The sequence below is a fragment of the Panthera pardus genome, unplaced genomic scaffold (genome assembly GCF_024362965.1).
Source record: "Panthera pardus isolate Hobbes unplaced genomic scaffold, ASM2436296v1 HiC_scaffold_24, whole genome shotgun sequence".
In the NCBI taxonomy this organism is placed as follows: domain Eukaryota; kingdom Metazoa; phylum Chordata; class Mammalia; order Carnivora; family Felidae; genus Panthera; species Panthera pardus.
The window spans coordinates 29,380,384-29,400,161 of NW_026526810.1; the positions used below are offsets into that span (position 1 = coordinate 29,380,384).

The window sequence follows — 19,778 nt, forward strand, 5'->3', positions numbered from 1 at the left end:
GTGTCTGTCTGTCCCTCTGCCTTCCATCTCCCGCCCACCCCTCGCTTCCCCCTCCCTCCCTCTCCCTCCTGCCATTGCTCCCATCCCTGCCCTCCCACTTAGTAGACAGGGGGAGCTAACACTTACTTCTCAGCATTTCCATTGCAAATACTTTTACCATAGCCTTTCATTTACAGGCTTAGGCTAAGGTGCACGTGTCCCATTTTTCTCAAGGAGAAAGAACGGAGATTAAATTGCTTCTCATGTGTGACCCTTGGCTAATTTGCTTTGTGGCCTTGGATAGAAAAAACTTTCAGCCCCCAGCTTTAGGCTCTTCTGCATGATGGGTTCCCATTTCTGCCCAAATCAGCGGTTTCCTATTGGTGGTTGGACATGAGGCCTTCCACACCGCACTACTTGCTCTGTTTCTGTCATTGCCAATGCCACTGTCATTTTGGGTAGAGGTGGCAGGGAAGGAGGCCAAGGTCGAGAGTTTCGACTCTGAGGCCACTGAGCCTTTCTTTGCCTCTTCGGCATTTCCGGTCCTGCTGGGTGTGTGTGTGTGTGTGTGTGTGTGTGTGTGTGTGTGTGTGTGTGTGGAGGCGGGAGGGAGGGAGGGAGGAGGGCCAGGTTCAGGCATGGGGCTCTTTTCCTCACAGCTGTTTTCTTTTTCCTCCTTTGTTTCCTCTTGCTTCCAGGAGTTCATCACGGAGAGGCCTGTGCTTTAGGGTGTGGGAGAATTGAGAACAGCCCAAGGTCTGATTCCGTAATGGGCTGTGTGACCTTGGGTGAGTCACTGGGTTGGTTTTCACAGAGCTTCATCAGTTGCCTGAGGAGCTGGAGAGGATCGGTGGTTCCCTAGAGGTGGTGATGATGGGGTCCTTTGGTTCTGTGATGTACTTTTTAATAGCCAGCTGCAAATTTGGCTGAGGCACGTCCAGAGGCTGTGAGACGCGCGTCCCAGCCTCTGAGTCTGAGTCTGGGTAGTGAGGTGTCTTCTCAGATGGGCTGTGCTGCTGGGCTGGGCTGGGCAGAGGGTTGACCTGCCAGCTCGTGGATCTGAGGAAGTGAATTAACTTTTGTTTTGCAGACCATTCTTCCACTTGGGGGTCCACAGGGAGTGGGTAGCAGTCAAGGTCCACACTGGGCCCACTGCCCTCTTTTTGGACTCTGCTGACCTGAGGACTCCAGTGGCATTTCCACATCAGACTGCCCCTGCTGTCCACAGGTGCCCCTGCTGTCAGCCAGGCTGACAGTCCCTGAATCTGATTTCAGGAGTCCAGATCAACCACATCAGGCAGCTGGGACAGAGGGCCCAGGAAGCCATGCTTGTTGATTTGTCTAGGAGTGGAACTAATGGGATGGTTTGCTTCAGAAAGTGAATTGGGGGGGGGGCGCCTGGGTGGCTCAGTCGGTTAAGTGTCCGACTTCAGCTCAGGTCATGATCTCGCGGTCTGTGAGTTCGGGCCCCACATCAGGCTCTGTGCTGACAACTCAGAGCCTGGAGCCTGTTTCAGATTCTGTGTCTCCCTCTCTCTCTGTGCCTCCCCCGCTCACGCTCTGTCTCTCTGTCTCTGAGAAATGAATAAACCTTAAGAAAAAAAGTTTTTTTTAAAGAGAGTGAATTAGGGAGGCGCCTGGGTGATTCAGTCGGTTGGTTGAGTGTCCGACTTCGACTCAGGTCATGATCTCACTCATGGGTTCGAGCCCCACGTCGGGCTCTGTGCTGGCAGCTCAGAGCCTGGAGCCTGCTTCAGATTCTGTGTCTCTGTCTCTCTCTGCCCCTCCCCCACTCACACTCTGTCTCTCTCTCTCAAAATAAATAAACATAATAATAAAATTTAAAAAAAGGAAAGTGAATTAGGGATTAGTTAGCCTTTTAGAATCTAGAAGATTCTTCAGAGCCATCACCACCCCCCCCCCCCCCCCCACTCCATTCTTTGCTCTAGCTTCAGTGACCCGTTCCAGTTTGACCATTTAGCAAGTATTTACTGAAAGCCAGCCCCTCTGGGCAGGGCACCAGCGGGGAACACTGAGACCTCAGCCCTTGGTAAGCTTGTGTTTGGAGAAAAGATCACAGGAAGAAGAACTGCCAGATGCCCTCTGTGGCCGAGCAGCAGCTCTCAGAGGACCCTGGTGGAAGGAGCACTTTCCCTGGGAGACGAGTAGGATGAGTAGAATTCCGGTTGTCTGAGTATTCAATGCAGTGATGCCTGGGGAAGCACTTTGTAAACTGTCATATAGGGAAGAAATGCCAGGTGGTGCCACCGTGTTTGCTGCAGGGCAGGGAGGCTGGCAGAGAGGTGAGGTGGGGACAAGCTGCCTTGGGAAGAGGCACAGGGTTTTTGGTCCAGGAGCACTGATGGCTGGGGGGCTGGGAATCCTTCTCCGGCTTTGCAGTCCCTGTGGCCATGAAAGTCTGTGGACCAGGAGTGACGGGACGTGATAGGACATGATCAAAGCAGCGTTTTAGGAGATTGGTCAGGATTTACCCCTCTGCTCTCTGGGCCTTCCCCTTCAATCTCCTCATGGCTTTTCTGTTGCGTGGGGCCAGTGCTGTGGCTATTTAATAAGATCATTGTGAACAGTGTGGTTTTTTTATGAACCGCAGCATTGTTGAGCAGGGAATAGGACCCTGTGAGCTGAGGTGCCTGCTCCCTGCTGCCCTGGGAAAAGGCAGACATCAGATGGGACGATGCCAGACTGCTGCATTTGGAACCCAGCACCCTGGGTCTCTGGGGGCTGTTTTTGTGACCCTGGTGTGTTTTAAGAGACTACACGATTGATTTTTGTGTTTCATTAATTGCCTGGGGCCCCAAATTTCCTTTCTGGCGTCCCTCAGTGATGATTCCTGAGCTCTTTTGGTCCATGAAATCTCTCACTTCCTTTCGGAGGAACAGAGGCTGAGTTTGGATGTGAGTGGGACTAAAAGTAGATGGACCCACAGAATTTTGGAGCTAGAAAGGATCTCCTCTCTGTGCTCAGGCTCCATTGTCCAGTGTGTGAATTAGGGGGCTGGCAGAAACCCAGAGAGGAATGTGGCTTTCCCCCAAGGCACACAGCAAGTCCCTGGCAAGGTGGGCACCAGGGTCCAGGTCATCTGACTGCCTGATCAGCACCCTCATGCTTCTTGTCCCTCTTTCCTCCTTCTGGTCACCATTCAGATACCACCTTCTGGGGCCAGTTTCAAACTCCTGCTTCATCCAGTACCCACTAAAGGTGGGAAGGGACAACCATGGAGAAGATGTAGCCTGCTAGGTTGCCAACCGATCGCATCATCCACCGGAGCCAAGACCTCATCTCTCCCTGTTCCCACTACACTGCCTTCCCCCAGCAAAGTCAGACCAAGACACCCCCTCCCCACGTCCTGGGTCCAAACAGCCTTCTGGCCCTATTTTCTGCCGCTCTGGGAATACTTTGCTTCCCATACACTTAAGGCGGACAGGGCTAGGGCAGGGGCTGGGCGGTCAGGGAAGTGGAACTGACAAGTCTTGAAGGGGAGTAGAATGTAGACTGGCCCCGGAGGGAGGAATGAGGTGTTAGGGGAGGAAAGCCAGGGCCCGAAACATCAGGGAGGAGGCCCGGCTGTGCCGGGGGCTCACTCGCCAAGTGGGGCCCATGCCACAAGCCGGAAGCCCAGGTCCTACAGCCATCCCCGCCCGCCTCCGGTTACTGCGAGTCTGTCCTTCTGGCTGGAGGAAGCATCCGCAGCGGAACCAGCTCCTCTCTGTCTCCGAGGCAGAAACCGAGACCTCCCCGCACCCGCTGGAGGAGGTAGGGAGCCGGTTCCAGGCGGAGCAGGAGCCAGTCACAGGGTTTATGTTAATGCGGGCCCTCCCCCAGCCGGCGCTTAGCCTATTACCCGGGCCCTGGCCGACAGCTTAATTACCGCTGCAGCGCGCCTCGGCTTGCGTTCCACGGTTCCCTAAAATAATAAGGATGGCGTCACCGACTTCCCGCGGCCATGTGCTCCCACCCGTGCCTTCAGAGCTCTATTGTAGGAAACAAACAAAATCCAGACACTCAGATGCTTTTTTTCTTGGAGAGATTTTTTTTTTTTTTTTTTTTTTTTGGTTTTAAGGTAGTGTTGGGACCCTGCCCCTTAAGTTAAGATTTTAAAAGATCTTTAAGGTGTGGAGGCCAGAGTCTTGGCTACCACTGAGGCTGCAGAATATCCTCCTGTTAGCAGAAATTCGAAAGCTATGTGGATGATTCCCCAGTCTTCCACTGGGGCCTCTGATTTCTGCTCAGAGGGGTGGTATGGGGTAGCTTGACAGAAGAATCACCCAGCTCAAGGTTCCTGGACTCTGGGCCAACTCTGGACCTCGCTCTTTCCTCTGGAAAAAAAAGAGGGCTAAACTTGACCAGCATTTTACAAACTGTGGGTCGCATTAAAAAAAATCGCATTAAAAAAAAATTTTTTTTTAATGTAACAGAAAACAGTAATTGTAATAGGGTACGTTTCGTTTTGGTGTGCATATCTTGTATACACAGGACATGTGTGCACTGAGCCAGGGTATAAATATATTTTTACTGTGGGTTGTGGTCAGAAAGCCACTGACCTAGATGATCCCAAAAGGCCTTTCCAGCTTTCGAAATGTCTGACTTTTCTCCCAGAGCCTGACTTTCCCCTCCATGGAACCTGACTGGGTTTTGGCAGGTCTTGCCACACAAGACTGTTAAGCAGAACTCGAGTTTGGCCTTCTAGCCAGAAATGGGATCTGCAGCAGGGGATGGCCCATTTAAAAGCTGACCTATTTAAAACCCATGAGCACCAAAAAAACGCGGGGTCAATTTGATTTGAGTCTCCTCTTCTGTGCAAGACTGGAACCTGAAAACTAAATTGGTCAGGGACGGACAGGTAAAAACCAAAGCTACAAATATTTGTTGAATTCTTGCTCAGGGAAAGAAAAGAAAATCGAGACTCGAGGCCAGTGGGGGAAAACAAGGCCAAAAACGAGAGGTGTAGATGTAAGGTCGAGAGGGGTGTATTTTGGGCCTACTACCTTAGTTCTCCAGAATGTTAAGAGGCTTCGTGCATTCCATGAGAGACAGCTTTGGTGGCTCAGATGTGGCGGCTTGCCTTTGTTCCCATTCTTGTGGCATGGTGTCCACACACCGTGGTAAAGGTGGCTTGTGGATCACGGAGAAGGCAAGTGGCTTTTTCCAAACTGGGAATGCTCTAAGTGCATTCATTATTTCACTTAATCCAGCCCTAGGTGATGGGCACTGTTGTCACTGGGGGAAACGGAAGCTCAGGAGAGGTGAGATGAGCTAGCAAGTGGAGAATGTGGACTTGAGCCAAGTCTCTCTGACTCCAGAGCCTGCCTTCTGTCCACCTCTCCACGTTGCCTCCGGAAGTGCTGGGAAAATAAAGAGCTGCTCTCACTAAAGCTTCCTTCTCTCTGGCTCTGGCCTTCAGAGGGCTCTGTTTTAGGCCCAAGCTGTCCATTTAAATCAGGGCCAGCTGATCACGGGCATGTGACCTGTGCTTAGGAGGGCCCTCCCTTGGGCTCAATGCGCTGCTGTCGCGCGTTTGGAGCTCTTAATAATTTTTGACCAAGAGGGCTCATGTTTTCATTTTGCACGAAGCCCTGCCAATGATATAGCCAGTCCTGGCTTTGATATAGTACATCCCCTTGCTTGGGTCCCTCCTGTCTTCCTTTAACATGCCTGTCCTGCTGGGGCAGAGGCATTTGAAGAATGCACTCTGTCCCAGCCTTCGGCCTGCTACCTGGCACGCTGCTCTGAGGTTATTTAGGCCTGCTACCTGGCACGCTGCTCTGAGGTTATTTACCAGCTGTCTGCCTCCTCCCAGCCGCCACCACACCTCTTGCTGGCAGGGACCCCGCTGTGGCTCACCGGCTCACCGTTGCCTCTGAGTCCCCTCAGCGTTTACCCAGGTGAACAGTGTCATAGGAGCACCCTTGGTGGAGGGAGGGTTTTTTTAATAGGCGAGAGATTGGCGTGCAGAGCACTGGGTCAGGTCAAAAGGAGCGTGCGCAGCTGGCCTGCCTCCTGGGGGACACAAGACACGTGGAAAACGTTGTTTATAAGAGGTCGGGTTCATTCAGTGTGTAGGGGACCCGCGACACTGTAAGTTTGACTCACTCTGTACTCCCGGCACCTAGTGCTGTGCCTGGCACGGTAAGCAGGACATTTGTTAAGCAGTTGCTCTGGTGTCCGCTCCCCGCTAGGCTGATTACGGGGAAGGACAGTCCCTGACCTCTAGGAGGATCGGATGCTTAATACACGATTAAATGATTCATGTGGCAGCTGCCCTCAGTGCCCTGGGATGCTCAGAGCTGGGTGTGGGGAAGGTTTCCTGGGGAGGAGGGGGGCCTGAACTCGATTTGTGATGCAAGGGTGAGATTGAGGAGAGGTCAGAGTGGAGGGCCCACTTAGGTCAGTGTAGGAACTTGGAGCCCCCGTCCCTCCCCCCGAAACACACACACACACACACACACACACACACACACACACAAGGAATGTGTTCTAGGCTGGGGTTTGTACTTCACAAGTTAAACAGATCCCATTCTCCTCTTTCCGCAGAGGCGGCCCTCAGGGACAGAGTCAGGGTCCTCAGCCAGCCAGGTCCTTGACCTGTTCGTGTAGTCCAGTGTCCCCCGCTGTCACAGAGACCCCCTTGGGAGGCAGAATCGGACTTAGAGTGACTTCGATGACTGTGATCAGGACTGCGGTGTAGAGAATAGAGAGGAAATGGTCACATTTGAGAGAGCTGTGAAGACAAGATTTCACAGTTTTGAAACAAGCAACGGGTTGTTCCTTAGAGTAATAATGTGTTTGTGTTTAGCACGGACGTTTCAGCTCCCATTGGTGAGAAATGATTGCTGTGTCCTTGCTTTGGGGACAAGTTTTTCAGGAAATGCTGGAGCCGGACAGTCTGATTTCTTGGGAAGCTTCAGTGGCCTCCCCACTGACCTCTCGTGAGGGCTGAGTGTGAACATGCAGACTCCTCTTGGGTGTTGACACCTGAGGAGTGAAGCCTAGAATCCTGTGTAGTTTTGTCCATGGGTGTTTGAAAAGCTTCTGCTACCAGCAGAGTAAGCCAGTTGTTGGGCTAGAGAGCAACCACATTCAGATATTTTTAAAGGGCCAGTGAAGCTTGGGAGAGAGTCTCAACCCAAAGTACAAATTTCCAGTTTAATTTTAACTTTGCACTTAGCTCACACCCAGGATTTGGCAGGGGGAAGTGGACCGTAATTTTTTTTTTTTTTTTTTTCTTTTTTAAGGAGAACACACCCTGGATGTAACAGGGATATGTTCTCTGCCTGGAAGGGCTTGGAGTGGCGGCCACCGCACAGAGACGGGAGGAAGTGGGTTGGAATTGGATCAGGAGCTCAAGAGTGGATTTGAGGAGCGCTGGGGCTGGTTGGAGGTTTGCAAACGTGGGAGTCTGTCCTGGAGCTCTAGGAAAGGGCCACCCTCTGGGGACCCAGGGGGACCCGGGGGACGTGCATGGAATGACTCCAGATCACCTCTTGGGCCGGTGTTTTTGTTTTTTCCTGTTTGGTCACTTTCAGGCACTTCACAGGCGGCTTACCTGCCATCCCCAAAGTGACAGTCACTCCCCAAAGCAGCAGTGGGTTTCCCCCTCGTGGTTTTGGGGCTTTTTGGTGATATCAGCAGCCGCAGTGTCTGAACCTTGCCCCTCTCTCACATCTTTGATCTCACCCCAAACACTGCCGAAACTCCTGCCAGGAAGGAAATGCAGAAACCAGTGGTGGTCCCAGAGGCCCCGCAGACCTGACCTATAACTGGCCACCGCTGGCACTCCAGAGGGCATAGACTTGCCCAAGCGGCTGGAAGCAGCCTCTTCCCGCTTGGCAAGAGCAGGGTGCCAGGTCCCCCAGCCCCTCTCCACATCCTTGCTCCCTAATCGCAGTGTCATCTGAAGGAGGGCTGGCTGGGATTTTGTTTTGGTTACGGAGGAAGTGTAACCAGGGCGGGGACTGCCAGGAGCGGTCCCCACCCTGCTGGTGGACCTGTTGGAAGGGGCTTCAGGGGCGCTTATAGGGTTGAGTTGGGGGAGTCTGGGAGAGCGCGCCTCACATTTGGGAACATCTGAGGACCAGTCAGGAGCCAACACTGACCACCTTGGTTCACTGCATGGGGTCTTATGTCCATTCCAGGGGCCATTAGGATAGGTGGTTCTGATGTGGCTGTGGAATGGGAAAATCCCATTCCCACCAGTGAACCAGCTGGTGCCAGCAAAGCACTTCAAGGGGGCCTGTGCAGGCTCTGGAAAGATCCGATGGTTCCTATTAATAAAAACATTAGTGGCAGCCGCTTGCATATCTTCCCCCGGGAGGAATGGCCCCCAGTTGGCGGTCGTGTGGGGTGCCGGGACTGGGACCCCGTGCCTGTCCGTAGAATTCCCAGGCAGCGCCGTGGCTCTCTGGAAAAGAGGCTGACTTCCGGGAGGAATTCCCCTGACTCCCAGCCCCACCACCCCCATCTCTAAGGCTTTCTTTTCCTTGGCAAATGGTCGTTAAGAGGAGAAGCCCTTGACCCGTCTGGAAAAACCACATGTCTGAAATCTTTGAGGGTGGACTGGAATCCCTGCTCGTATTTGTCTTTCTCTGGTGGAGCTGCAAGAAACTGCAGCGACTTCCGAAGACCGCAGGCCTTGTGGCTCCAGAGTTTGGTGCAGATGAAGGAGGTGGGCCTACCCCCTTCCCCAGCACTGTGAACCTCCCTCCGTTTGCCCTGCTCCCCTAAGGCCTGGCTTCCTGGCTCTGCGCTGATTTCCTGCCCTAGGGCAGAAGGCCTCTCAGGATTTATTCCCAGGCACTCTTGCCAGTGACCTTGAGAAGGTGGCTTGACCTGGACATCTGGCCTCTCCTGGGGACTGAGGGAGTGGAAAAGGATTTAACTTCTCCCATCCCAGATCCGAGGGGAAAGGCAGGACTTGGCGGCCATTGCCTAGGCCCAGAACGGGTCAGCTCTGGGAAGGCGCTCCTGTGCCTGGCTTTGCCCTTCCTGGCAGATTGCCACTGTCACTGGGCTAGGCACACCACCTCTGTCTGCCAGGGAAGAAGAAAGCAGGGTAACTGTGGGGGCTCTGCAGTCCAGATGTGCCCCGAGCGCCCCTGGTCTGCCCGCTGACAAGGGTGGGCTGAGAAGGGGCCCAGCAGGCCCACTGTAGATTGTGTCCCCCCAGGTTTCTGCTTGGCCTCGAGATGCCTGAGCAGGAGGGAGGATTGGAGGACTGTGGCAAGCCGGTCATCCTGGGCCCGGCAGGAAGGTCTAAGCAAATTGGCCTGCTCAGGGGGCTGGAGGAGCTCTGGACAGGGGCTGGTTAGAACAGAAGGCCATCTGCTTGTCCAGGAGAAGAAAAGGCTCTGAGGGGCTGGCGTGACCCTTTGGACAGTGTGGGACTGCCATTTGGAAGAACTAGATCGTACTGTCTGAACCATCCGTGACCAATCAGAACCTGTAGGGGGAAGTCCTAGGGGGACAGCAGATCCCGACATGGTGATGTGTGTTTCCTTGAGGCTGTGGGGAGCAGACAGGTGGGGATGTTGTGTCCAGCACCAGATGCGGCCAGGAAGAGTTACCTTTAAGGTGCCTGCCAGCCCTGGGTGGCCAAGGAGCAGCCAGACTGCTGGGGCAGGAGTGGGTCACCGGGGCATCCTCCTGGAGGGCTGGGCACCCTGGCTTCCCTTGCTGACTCCCCAGAGACATCGAGGCCTGGGACTTGATGTGTTCCTCAGCTTGTCTCCCCACCATCTGTACTGGAGCCTGGAATCTTCCCTTCAGCCAAATCTACCTTTTAACCACCTAATGAGAAGTTGCTTTTCAGGAGTCTTTTTTTTTTTTTAAATAAAGGAATTCAGTTTTTTTTGGGGGGTGGGGGGTGTTTTGAAAGTTCACTTATTTATTTTGAGAGAGAGAGAGAGCGGGGAAGGGGCAGAGAGAGAGGAAGAGAGAGAGAATCCCAAGCAGGCTCCACACTGACAGCAGAGAGCCTGAGGTGGGGCTCAAACTCACAAACCATGAGATCATGACCTGAGCCAAACTTGTCTTTCTACATCATCAGAAATAAAGGATTTGGACCCAGATTGGAGTAAGAAGAGAAAAGAAGAGAATCTAAGAACTCCAGCGGCAAAATTGCCTCCAGGGAGTTTTAAAGAAGGGCCAGACAGGGTCACAGAGGTGCTTCCAAAGACTGACTTTTTGTACTTCGACGACCTCAGCATGCATTACGGGGCCGTCCTAGGGTTGCGGATTTCCATTCTTTTCCTTTCACATCTATGCTCAGGACCCAGAAGAGCAGGGTCTAGAGATGCACTATCCCATATGGTAATTCTAAGTATCTTTTTACATTTAAATTAAGGAAAATGAAAGTGAAAACTCAGTTCCTCAGTCTCACCAGCTGGGTCACAGGTGCTCAGTGGCCACCCTCGGCTAGCGCCTCCTCTCTTGGCCAGAGCAGGAGGCATCCATCGTTGCAGGAGGTTCTGTTGCACGGGGCTGGTCTAGAGAACGGGGAGTGGGGGGCTCCCTAGTCTGCGGCCCCTACCAGGGGCCAGGCCAAGCGGGTGACTGTGGTGACGAGTGGGCAGGCTCTGGCCGGTGAGCTGGTGAGGGTGGCGTACGTGTGTGTCTTGGGCCCCGTCCGCACGCCGAGGGTCACAGGCACACGGAGGCAGAAGGAGGGGAAGTAGCTGGCCGTGGGAGGTGGTCAGGCTGAGGCCACAGGGCCTGGGAGGAGGGCGGTGGGGATCTGACGGTGTGGCTGGCGCTGGTGGGAAGCTGGGGACTGTGGCGGCTTATGTTTAAGGGGAGTTTTGGAGAAGTGTGGCCGTGGCGTTGGAACGAGACCACCATGCCCGGGGCGTGTGCCTACCCCCTCCATCCTTCCCCTCAGGACCGCAGACGGCAGGAGGACCCGGGTGGGTGCTGACTGCACGATGCCCCTGAAGAGACAGAGGAGGCGCAGCCTGCAGTGTAGGACGGACTGACTGCTCTTTGGGTCTGACCGCCCGCTGGCCTTCCCTTTGCAGGTGAAAGAGCTCGTCCTGGACAACTGCCGGTCAATCGAAGGCAAAATCGAGGGCCTCACAGATGAATTTGAAGAACTGGAGTTCTTAAGTACAATCAACGTAGGCCTCACCTCAGTCGCAAACTTACCAAAGTTAAACAAACTTAAGAAGGTAAATAGAGTCTAGGAGTGTGCGCGGGGAGGAGGGGAGAGGGTCACTCGTTGCTTGGTGTTGAGGGGGCGCGAGCGAAGGTGAGGCGGCCGCGTGCGCCAACACGCCCATGGTCGAGGCCCTCAGACGACTTTGAGGGCTGGGCACCCTGGGCCCTCCACCTTCGTGTTAAGAGCTCTTTCTGCTTTTCCCCTCCCTTCCCTGTTTAGCTTGAACTAAGCGATAACAGAATCTCAGGGGGCCTGGAAGTATTGGCAGAAAAGTGTCCGAACCTCACGCATCTAAATTTAAGTGGCAACAAAATTAAAGACCTCAGCACAATAGAGCCACTGGTGAGTCATTCTGGTCCTTCCCTCTCCTCGGGGTGGGAGGGGGGAGGAGGTGATATCAGGGAATACTACTTTTGCATTTGTAGAATGTTTGGGGCTTGTTTTTTCTTTTCCTTTGCCTTTGCCTTTGCCTTTTCCTTTTCCTTTTCCTTTTCCTTTTCCTTTTCCTTTTCCTTTTCCTTTTCCTTTCCTTTCTTTTTTTTTTCTCACTTCTTTTACTTTATTTGACTCTCGTGTGCTATGAGATCAACTTGGACCTACTATTTCTGCCTTGTCCGCAGAGAAGCTGAAGCCTAGCGAAGTTAAATGGCTTGAGCAAGTTCACACTGCCAGAGTGGGTAGTCAGGGGGCCGGGTGGGGTAGGACCCTGGCCTCAACTTCTGGTCCAGTGCTTTTCTTCTTACAGTTTCTGCTCAGCTTTGGGAACCTGAGCTTGGTTCATAGTCCCTCATTGGGGAGGGAGGAGCCACCCAAGAATTAAGCTGCCTCTGGGAGTGGCCACCTGTTTTCTCCTTGGATTGCTGGCCTGAGGCTGGTACCCCCAAATGGTGGGATGGCCCCCTGGATGGCACAGAATGGCATGGGGCAAGAGCCTCGATGCAGGCCTTGCTCTGAGGGGCAGAGAGGAGAGTGACTGAGCCATGGTCTCTAGTCCTTGGTGTGATAGTGACCAGGGCCTCAGAGACATGGGCCGTGTTTCTGGCTCCTGTTCATTTCCATAGAGCTGAACACACCCCAAACTTCATGGGTTTACTCACCAGAAAGAGACAAGGCATGGTCACAATAACAATTTCTCCATTACCTGGATCTGAGTGATTGTGTTCCCTTGATTTCAGCTGTCCTTGACTAATAGCTTTCTTGACATACGGAAATGCTACCACGTTAAATAGGCATTCTTACTGCGAACATACACGTAAGAACCCTCTCGCCAGCCATCCACCTTAGAGTCAGGGAAAGGTCATGAGGGTATTTTGCCAAGTTTGCCACACTTTCTAGGTTTACAGAGTAGAAGTTGGGGCATCCCTCAGTTCGGGTTTGTAGGGTTCTTGTCCAAAAGGCACTCCCTGCCCTCTGTGGACGCTCGAGGGGCAGGTTGATGGGCCAGAACGACAGAACCAGAAGCCGGCACATCTTTCCCAAGCTCCGACTTCGCCCTTTGTGGCGTGGAGTCAACTATGAGTATATGCGTCCCACAGAACTTCTTTTTAGGTCTTCCACCAACCTCCTAGGGCAAAGCAAAACTATTTGGATCTACCTGGAAGCCTTGATTTCGTGATTTCCTAGGAAGATCTTTGAAGTTCTGTATATGTGTATTTTGGGAGGCAGGTGTAGAGACCAAGCGTATGTGTATATAAAACATTGTGATTCGGCTTACGATGAAAGGTCTGACCCAGACAGACAGACAGACACACCCTATTCTCCCTGCACAGACCACACATGTTTTTGGAGCTTCTCCTTCCCTGGGTATCAATGTGATTGATGCCTTACGCTCACCTCCTCAGGCTGGGGGAGGGTGTTGGGCTCGCCCACCCAGACCACAGCCCAGACTCCTTCCCTGCCCTTGACCTGCTGAGAATGACTTCTCGCTCCTGAGATCTTGAGAGTAACTGAACATTAGTAATCACTTCTACCTTATCGGGGCTGTGAGGATAAACTGAGTTAATACCTAGTGTGCTATGTGAATGGCCGTCATCCACACCATCATTAGTAATAGACACATCAGGAGTCTCTTTGTTCGTGGCGCCTTTTTCGTTCCCCTCTGGCTCCTTCGTCACAGGGGCAGCCGCAAAACTCTTGGCTGGAGCCCCAGGGAGCCCCAGGTTAATTTGAAGCCGGTCACTGACACGGCCAAAGCTGTATTTGCAGACTAAATGTGTTAGCCTTGGATGGAGCTTCAAAGGCCCTAAAGTCCACCCTCCCATGTGAAGGTGAAGGAACCACCCTCCCATGGGTGAAAGAACTGAGGCCCACCAACCAGGGTGACGGGGCTGGGCAGAGCAAAGCTGTTTCCTCCACCTGACTCAGTCCCCCCTCCTGCTTCCCCCCTGCCCTCCCGCCCTCCCACAGATCATTCACTGTCGACTTCATGTTTCTGCTTGCAGAAAAAGTTAGAAAACCTCAAGAGCTTAGACCTTTTCAATTGTGAGGTGACCAACCTGAACGACTACCGAGAAAACGTGTTCAAGCTCCTCCCACAGCTCACGTATCTCGACGGCTACGACCGGGATGACAAGGAGGCCCCCGACTCAGACGCCGAGGGCTATGTGGAGGGGCTGGACGACGATGAGGAGGACGAGGATGGTGGGTGTCGGGGGGTGGGGGGGGTGGGGAGAGTGGGGCTGCTTTGCTGCCACCATCCCTCACCTTTCTCACTGGGGCTCGAACCCCAGAGAGGCGTCGTGACACTGCCTGATAGTGCAGTAACTCTCTAAGAAATCTAACTAAACCTTCCCTTCCGGTTTTTCCTCTTTTCCGAAGTCCCCACCCCCGGAATGAGATCCTACAGTGTCTCTCTGTAGTGTGACTGTGGACTCCCCAGCCCAGGGCTGGTGAGCGCACAGAGGAAGGTGGGGTGTGGCCTGAGGGTCCCATTCACCTGGGTGTCCAGCAGTGGAGATGAGGTCATGAGCTGGAGAGGTTGTGGGGCCCCCTGGTGGCTGCAGCCCACAGGACCACAGGCGGGACCTGCAGGGTGTGGATGCTGGAGCCCCAGGGGCCCCCAGGGACCCCGGAAGTACAAGAGGCTGTTTCGCGTGGCATGCTGGGCCCCCGGGTGGTACGGGGAGGGTGAGGTTGAGCAGTGAGCGGCAGGACCTGCAGGGAGGAAGGAAGGAAGAAAAGAAAGGAGCGCGTCCTGTCTCCTTCCCCCCTGTGCCAGCATAGTGTAGTTTCCCAGCGGGTTCTTCATGGCCACAGTAACAGAGAGTTGAGACATTTGGCCCATTAATTCAGACATAGGATTTTTGAGTTTCCTTGTTAGGTCAGATACTCAAGACACCCATTTGCCTTAGTTTATTCCATCTTGTGGTATGACAGGAAGGGCCCAGGACAGGAGTCCTGAGGCCAGGTTTCTAGGCCCACCTCCGTGGCTAACTCTGACGAATGACCTTGAACAAGTCACATCCCCCCTCAGGGACTCGGATGTTCACCTTTAAAGCAAGGAATTTGGCTAGATGCTCTTGGCAAATGAATTGACTTCTCTGCCCTCCTAGACCCTGTAACTTGTTCCTGTGATCCAGCGAGTTCTCTGTGGGCTAAGCCTCCACCCAGGACCTTCTCGTTTTTGTACAACTTGGGAGGAGGGTTTAGCTTTTGGATGACTCTAGGGTGTGTTCAGTCACACTGGGGCTTCCAGGCTTTGGGCCTGAGTGGGCGTGGGAGGGTCCTGGGCCCCACGGGAGACTACCTGTATGGAACACCCGTGCACAGCCTGGGCTCGTGCTGTGAGGGAGGCGGGCTCACCACCAGTTCCCTTGTCCCCATTTCTGCTGCACAGAGGAAGAGTATGATGAAGATGCTCAGGTAGTGGAAGACGAGGAGGATGAAGAGGAGGAGGAGGAAGGAGAAGAGGAGGACGTGAGTGGAGAAGAAGAGGTAAGAGGCTGAACCGGGCAGGGGCACCAGCTCCCAGAGTCCCCCTTACTTGCTGCCTATGACTCCGTCCAACTTAAAGGCCTCAGTGATCGGCCTTTGGCAGCCAGGAAACCCTGGTTGGGGAAACGAGACCATGTCGGGGCCTTTTATGGGGCTGCTATGGGGGAGTCCAGGCTTGCAGCCAGCCCCGGGAGAGGAAGAGGGAGAAGATTCTGGAGGCAGGTCAGGAGGGGAGCCATGTGCTGGTGGAATAAACCTAGCCCTGGTTTATATGCAAAAATTACTTCTTAGGGAATCCACATCCTTATTTTCTGCCTTTTTGCATTCATACGTTAATTCAGATATTTACTGAGCACTTAGAGTGTGTTAGAGAAAATCAAAGACTGCTTTGAACTCATGGGTGATAGGAGAAGACCCTGCTTGGTGCCATTCAGAGTGACAAGGGTCCCTAGCACACGTGGAAATAATGCTGTGATCCTAATACGTTGGCTTGCTCCCAGCGTCTTAACAAGGTTTGTGCGTGTCTGTGAGGGTTACTAATAGCACAGTCTGAGGAGGGCGGATCCCAGCTCTACCATTTGCTGGCTGTGTGTCCCTGGACAAGTTCCTTAACCTTTCTGAGCCTATTTCTTCATCTGTAAGATAGGTATTGTTTTACATCTGAGTTGTAAAGAAGGATCAATTCAGTGAATTCTTAGGAGAATATAAAAATTTGTAGGTAATACCACTTACTATTTTAGGCTTTTACACCCTTCTCTAAGGTCTTGTGCTAGGTTTTCTGTTTGGATGTTCGGAGTCTCTCTGTAATAGTCATTTTCCATGACTTGTTCAGAATTCTAAATCAGCTTTTCCTGATTACAAAAGTTAGACCCGGAAGGGCGCCTGGGTGGCTCAGTCAGTTAAGCCTCTGACTTCGGCTCAGGTCATGATCTCACAGCTCATGGGTTCAAGCCCCGCATCGGGCTCTGTGCTGACAGCTTAGAACCTGGAGCCTGCTTTGGTTTCTGTGTCTCCCTCTCTCTCTGCCCCTCCCCTGCTTGCACTCTGTTTCTCTCTCTCTCTCTCTCAAAAATAAATAAACATTAAAAAAACAAAAAAAGGGGCGCCTGGGTGGCTCAGTCGGTTAAGCGTCCGACTTCAGCTCAGGTCACGATCTCGCGGTCCGCGAGTTCGAGCCCCGCGTCGGGCTCTGGGCTGATGGCTCAGAGTCTGGAGCTTGCTTCCGATTCTGTGTCTCCCTCTCTCTCTGCCCCTCCCCCGTTCATGCTGTGTCTCTCTCTGTCTCAAAAATAAAATAAATGTTAAAAAAAAAAAAAAAGTTACACCTGGAGAGGCTGAAAGTGAGAACAACATGGACAGGGTACCTACCTTCTCCGATTTCCTGTCTCTATCCTGCCACAGACCCATTTGGACAGGATCTCCTGCCCACCCCAAACTTAGGAGAGGCACAAGGCAAGGCAAATAGAAAAAGATCGGGTTCCCACCGAGTTCTGCTGCTGGGTTTCCCTTTTCCCTAGGTGTAGGCTGCAAGAATATTGCAAATATTTAAAAAATAAAGACTTAGAAAAACAGTCCCCCCCAGGACAGGGCAGTAAGTCATGTTAGCTAATGGATTTTTCATCTTGCGCTTCCTGTCACAGGAGTCCCAACGTGCAGGGTTTTGTTGTGGTTTTTTTTTGTTGTTTTGTTTTTGTTTTTTTTTTTTTTTTGTAATCTCATTGACCATCTGCAAGAGTTCTAGCTTCCAGTGAAGTTGAACTTACACACAGACCAAAAAAGTCTTAGCAGACAGACTGAAAAACTATTTGGTGATCTTATAAAAGGATATGTCTCTTGACAAAAAGAAGGTTCTCATCAAGATCTTTTTATTTTATTTATTTTTTTTAAGTTTACTTATTTATTTTGAGAGAGAGAGAGAGAGCATGAGCAGGGGAGGGGCAGAGAGAGAGGGAGAGAGAATCCCAAACAGGCTCTGCACTGTTAGCTGAGACCCTGATGTCAGGCTTGAACTCACAAACGGAGAGATCATGACCCGAGCTGAAACCAAGAGTCAGACGCTTAACTGACTGCCCCACACCAGGTTCTTTTTAAACTATGGGTTGCCTGATGCTTTAGGAACAGTGTTCAACATGTAGAGATTCAGCTAGCATAGGACTTCAGAAGCAGCGTAAAACAGGGATCCTGTGCTGAGAATGAATTCACACACCTTGCTGAATCTCAAGGAGCTGGGAATGATGTCCTCCAGGGGCCTGGGATTGATCGTCCCCTCCGAGTGATCCAAGTGTGCAAGGCGGTGGACAGGCTGGGTAGCGTGAGGTTGAACTTGCCCACAGAACCTGGATTTGCTAAAACCGGGGTCTTCCCTTGAAGCGAAAACTACTTTGAGGGCAAATAAAAGCACGGCTGGCTTGTGCATGACAGAGTCGGCTTGGGGAAGTTCCTCTCCCGAGAGCGCACAGATTGGAAAGCTGCTTGAGTTACAGGGACTCCAGGTCAGAATTCTGAACTGGGTTAGAATCTGCCATCCCCCCCAACATTGTTTGCAGATACTGTGTGTGATGTGGGCGATTTCTTCTGGAGAAGGGGTTCAGAGCTTTGTCATTTTCTCAAAGGGATCCTTGATGCAAGAGAACGTCTGCTTTGGATCCATCCTGAGGTGGCAGGTTCTTGTGAGGCTCTGAGAGGCCCCCACCTTCTCGATCTCACTGTCTGGGGAAGTGGCCTCTTCAGCGTGTCCCTGGGCCAGGGGCATCACTAATGTCTGCTGTCTGTATTCTCTTCTAGGAGGATGAAGAGGGTTATAACGATGGGGAAGTAGACGACGAGGAAGACGAAGAAGATGTTGGTGGTATGGCAGCCTTTTTACTCTCAGCTAACCTGGCCCCCTCGGTCGGCAGCGGACCGCACAGGCCCTGGGGACCTGCCCGAGGGTAGAACACACCCATCCGAGGCCCCCCGTGCCTCCCTGGCTTGCAGATCTGCCCCCTCAGATCTGCCAGGGATGGCCCAGCTTCCCAGACGTATGGTCCCCTGGTTTCCCAGCAGGTGGGTCGAGTGAGAGGCAGGCTCAGTGTTTTAACCTAAACGCCTTTTCCTTCCTCTTCCAGAAGAAGAAAGGGGTCAGAAGCGAAAACGAGAACCTGAAGATGAGGGAGAAGACGATGACTAAGTGGAATAACCTATTTTGAAAAATTCCTATTGTGATTTGACTGTTTTTACCCATACCCCCCCCCCGAAATCCCGCCCCCCGAAACTTATTTTTTTCTGATTGTAACGTTGCTGTGGGAACGAGAGGGGAAACGTGTACTGGGGGTTGTGGGGGGAGGGAGGGCGGGAGGGGGTGGAATAAAATACTATTTTTACTGCCACTCTTTATTTTTTTCCCCTACTTTTTCTTTGTGTCTGGTTTTGTCCCTGTAAATGCGATAGCTAAGGTACACACCAAGTGAGCATTTGTTTCTTACTCTCAAAGAGGATGGTTTGGAGGGCTCTTCTGTCTCCTGGTACTTCCGGAGTCTCTGGAGTCAGTTGGAAGGTCGTGGCTGGCCTCCGTTTGGTTTCTCGAAGCCCAGAAGGCGCTGAGCACCAGCCACGTCTTACCTCTTGTGCTGGTTCCCGTGATTTCTGCATTTCTTGGGCCTGCTAGAGGCATCCAACGCCCTGGTTTGTAAATAGCAACCTAAAGGCGTATTCTGGCACTGGTTGGGGGACATTCCCCGTCTCTCATTCCTTTCCCTCTTCACAGATGGTGGTGGGCTTTGCTCTGTGAAGAAGACTGTGGCGTCACTCTTCAGAGCTATGAGCCAGAGAGCCGAAAACAGCAGGCTTATGGGTTATGAGTAGAACGGATTCGGTCATGACAATTAAAAGAGAAGAAGCAAACCCTCAAACTTCAACCTCTTTAAAATAAGATTAAGAAAACACAAAACTGTCCTATCTTGTTCTGTAAAATACTCGAACGCCTTGTTTTACAAAAATGACCAGAGAATTCTTCCACGTGTCCTTCTGTGCTTAGACCGTTTTTACAAACCTAGGCACGGGAGGCAGTGCTGCATGTCGGCTGGGTTTTTTTTTCATACACCCGAGCACGGATAAACTAACGCAAAATTGTATTTTCTTACCTAGTGGAAATCTGAAATGACTGCAAATTCCTAGTGAGTGTACAGGTTTGCTTTCGTGTCCCCCTTCTGGATTGCTTTAGAAGTGACGTGTTCTTTCCTAGCCCGCGTTTCATCTGTATAAAAGAACATCTGCACCGGTTTTTCTCCTCCCCCTCAGAAGAGCCAAACTTTGAGTTTTATGTCTGTTTGTCATTGATAAATTTCAATAAATCTTTTTATACAATTTTTTTGGGGATGGCTTCTTTGAGTCCAGCAGGCCATTGATCTTTCTAAGATGCATTCCAGATAACCTGCTAGCTGATGCGGGGAAGCGTTAGCATCGGTTACCTGATTAAAATAGCTTCTTTACAGAGTATGGAACCTGGTGCCAAGTTTGGAGGCTTGGGGTTCTCAAAGCCAGGCTCAGTGGTGTGCGGTCTTCATTAAAAGCTTCGTCTTCAGAGTAAAAACCCAAAAGATGTAAAGCTAGAAAAAGAGTTCCTCGAACACCGAAACAGTCACCCAAAAGTGAGGCCAACTTTGGGACCTTATTTTGAGTTCTCTTTCGTGGTTTTGTTGGAAAGAATACTCACCTG

The 19,778-nt window shown here is 52.1% G+C and overlaps 1 protein-coding gene across 6 annotated transcripts in view; it reads left to right on the forward strand.

Annotated features, from left to right (window-relative positions):
- ANP32A (acidic nuclear phosphoprotein 32 family member A) overlaps window positions 1-19,428 on the forward strand; it is a 40,325-nt gene extending 20,897 nt beyond the window's left edge. For 5 of the 6 annotated variants that reach the window (XM_053888915.1, XM_053888913.1, XM_053888912.1 and 2 more), the window contains exons 2-7: window positions 11,010-11,159; window positions 11,369-11,491; window positions 13,591-13,789; window positions 14,985-15,082; window positions 17,867-17,930; window positions 18,190-19,428. In XM_053888915.1, the coding sequence (XP_053744890.1) occupies window positions 11,010-11,159; window positions 11,369-11,491; window positions 13,591-13,789; window positions 14,985-15,082; window positions 17,867-17,930; window positions 18,190-18,251 (696 nt within the window). In that variant the 3' untranslated portion in view covers window positions 18,252-19,428. Of the gene's footprint in view, window positions 1-8,638; window positions 8,663-11,009; window positions 11,160-11,368; window positions 11,492-13,590; window positions 13,790-14,984; window positions 15,083-17,866; window positions 17,931-18,189 lie in introns of those variants that run through there. The other variant, XM_053888917.1, reaches the window with a different exon arrangement.
- Window positions 19,429-19,778: the final 350 nt, after the last annotated feature.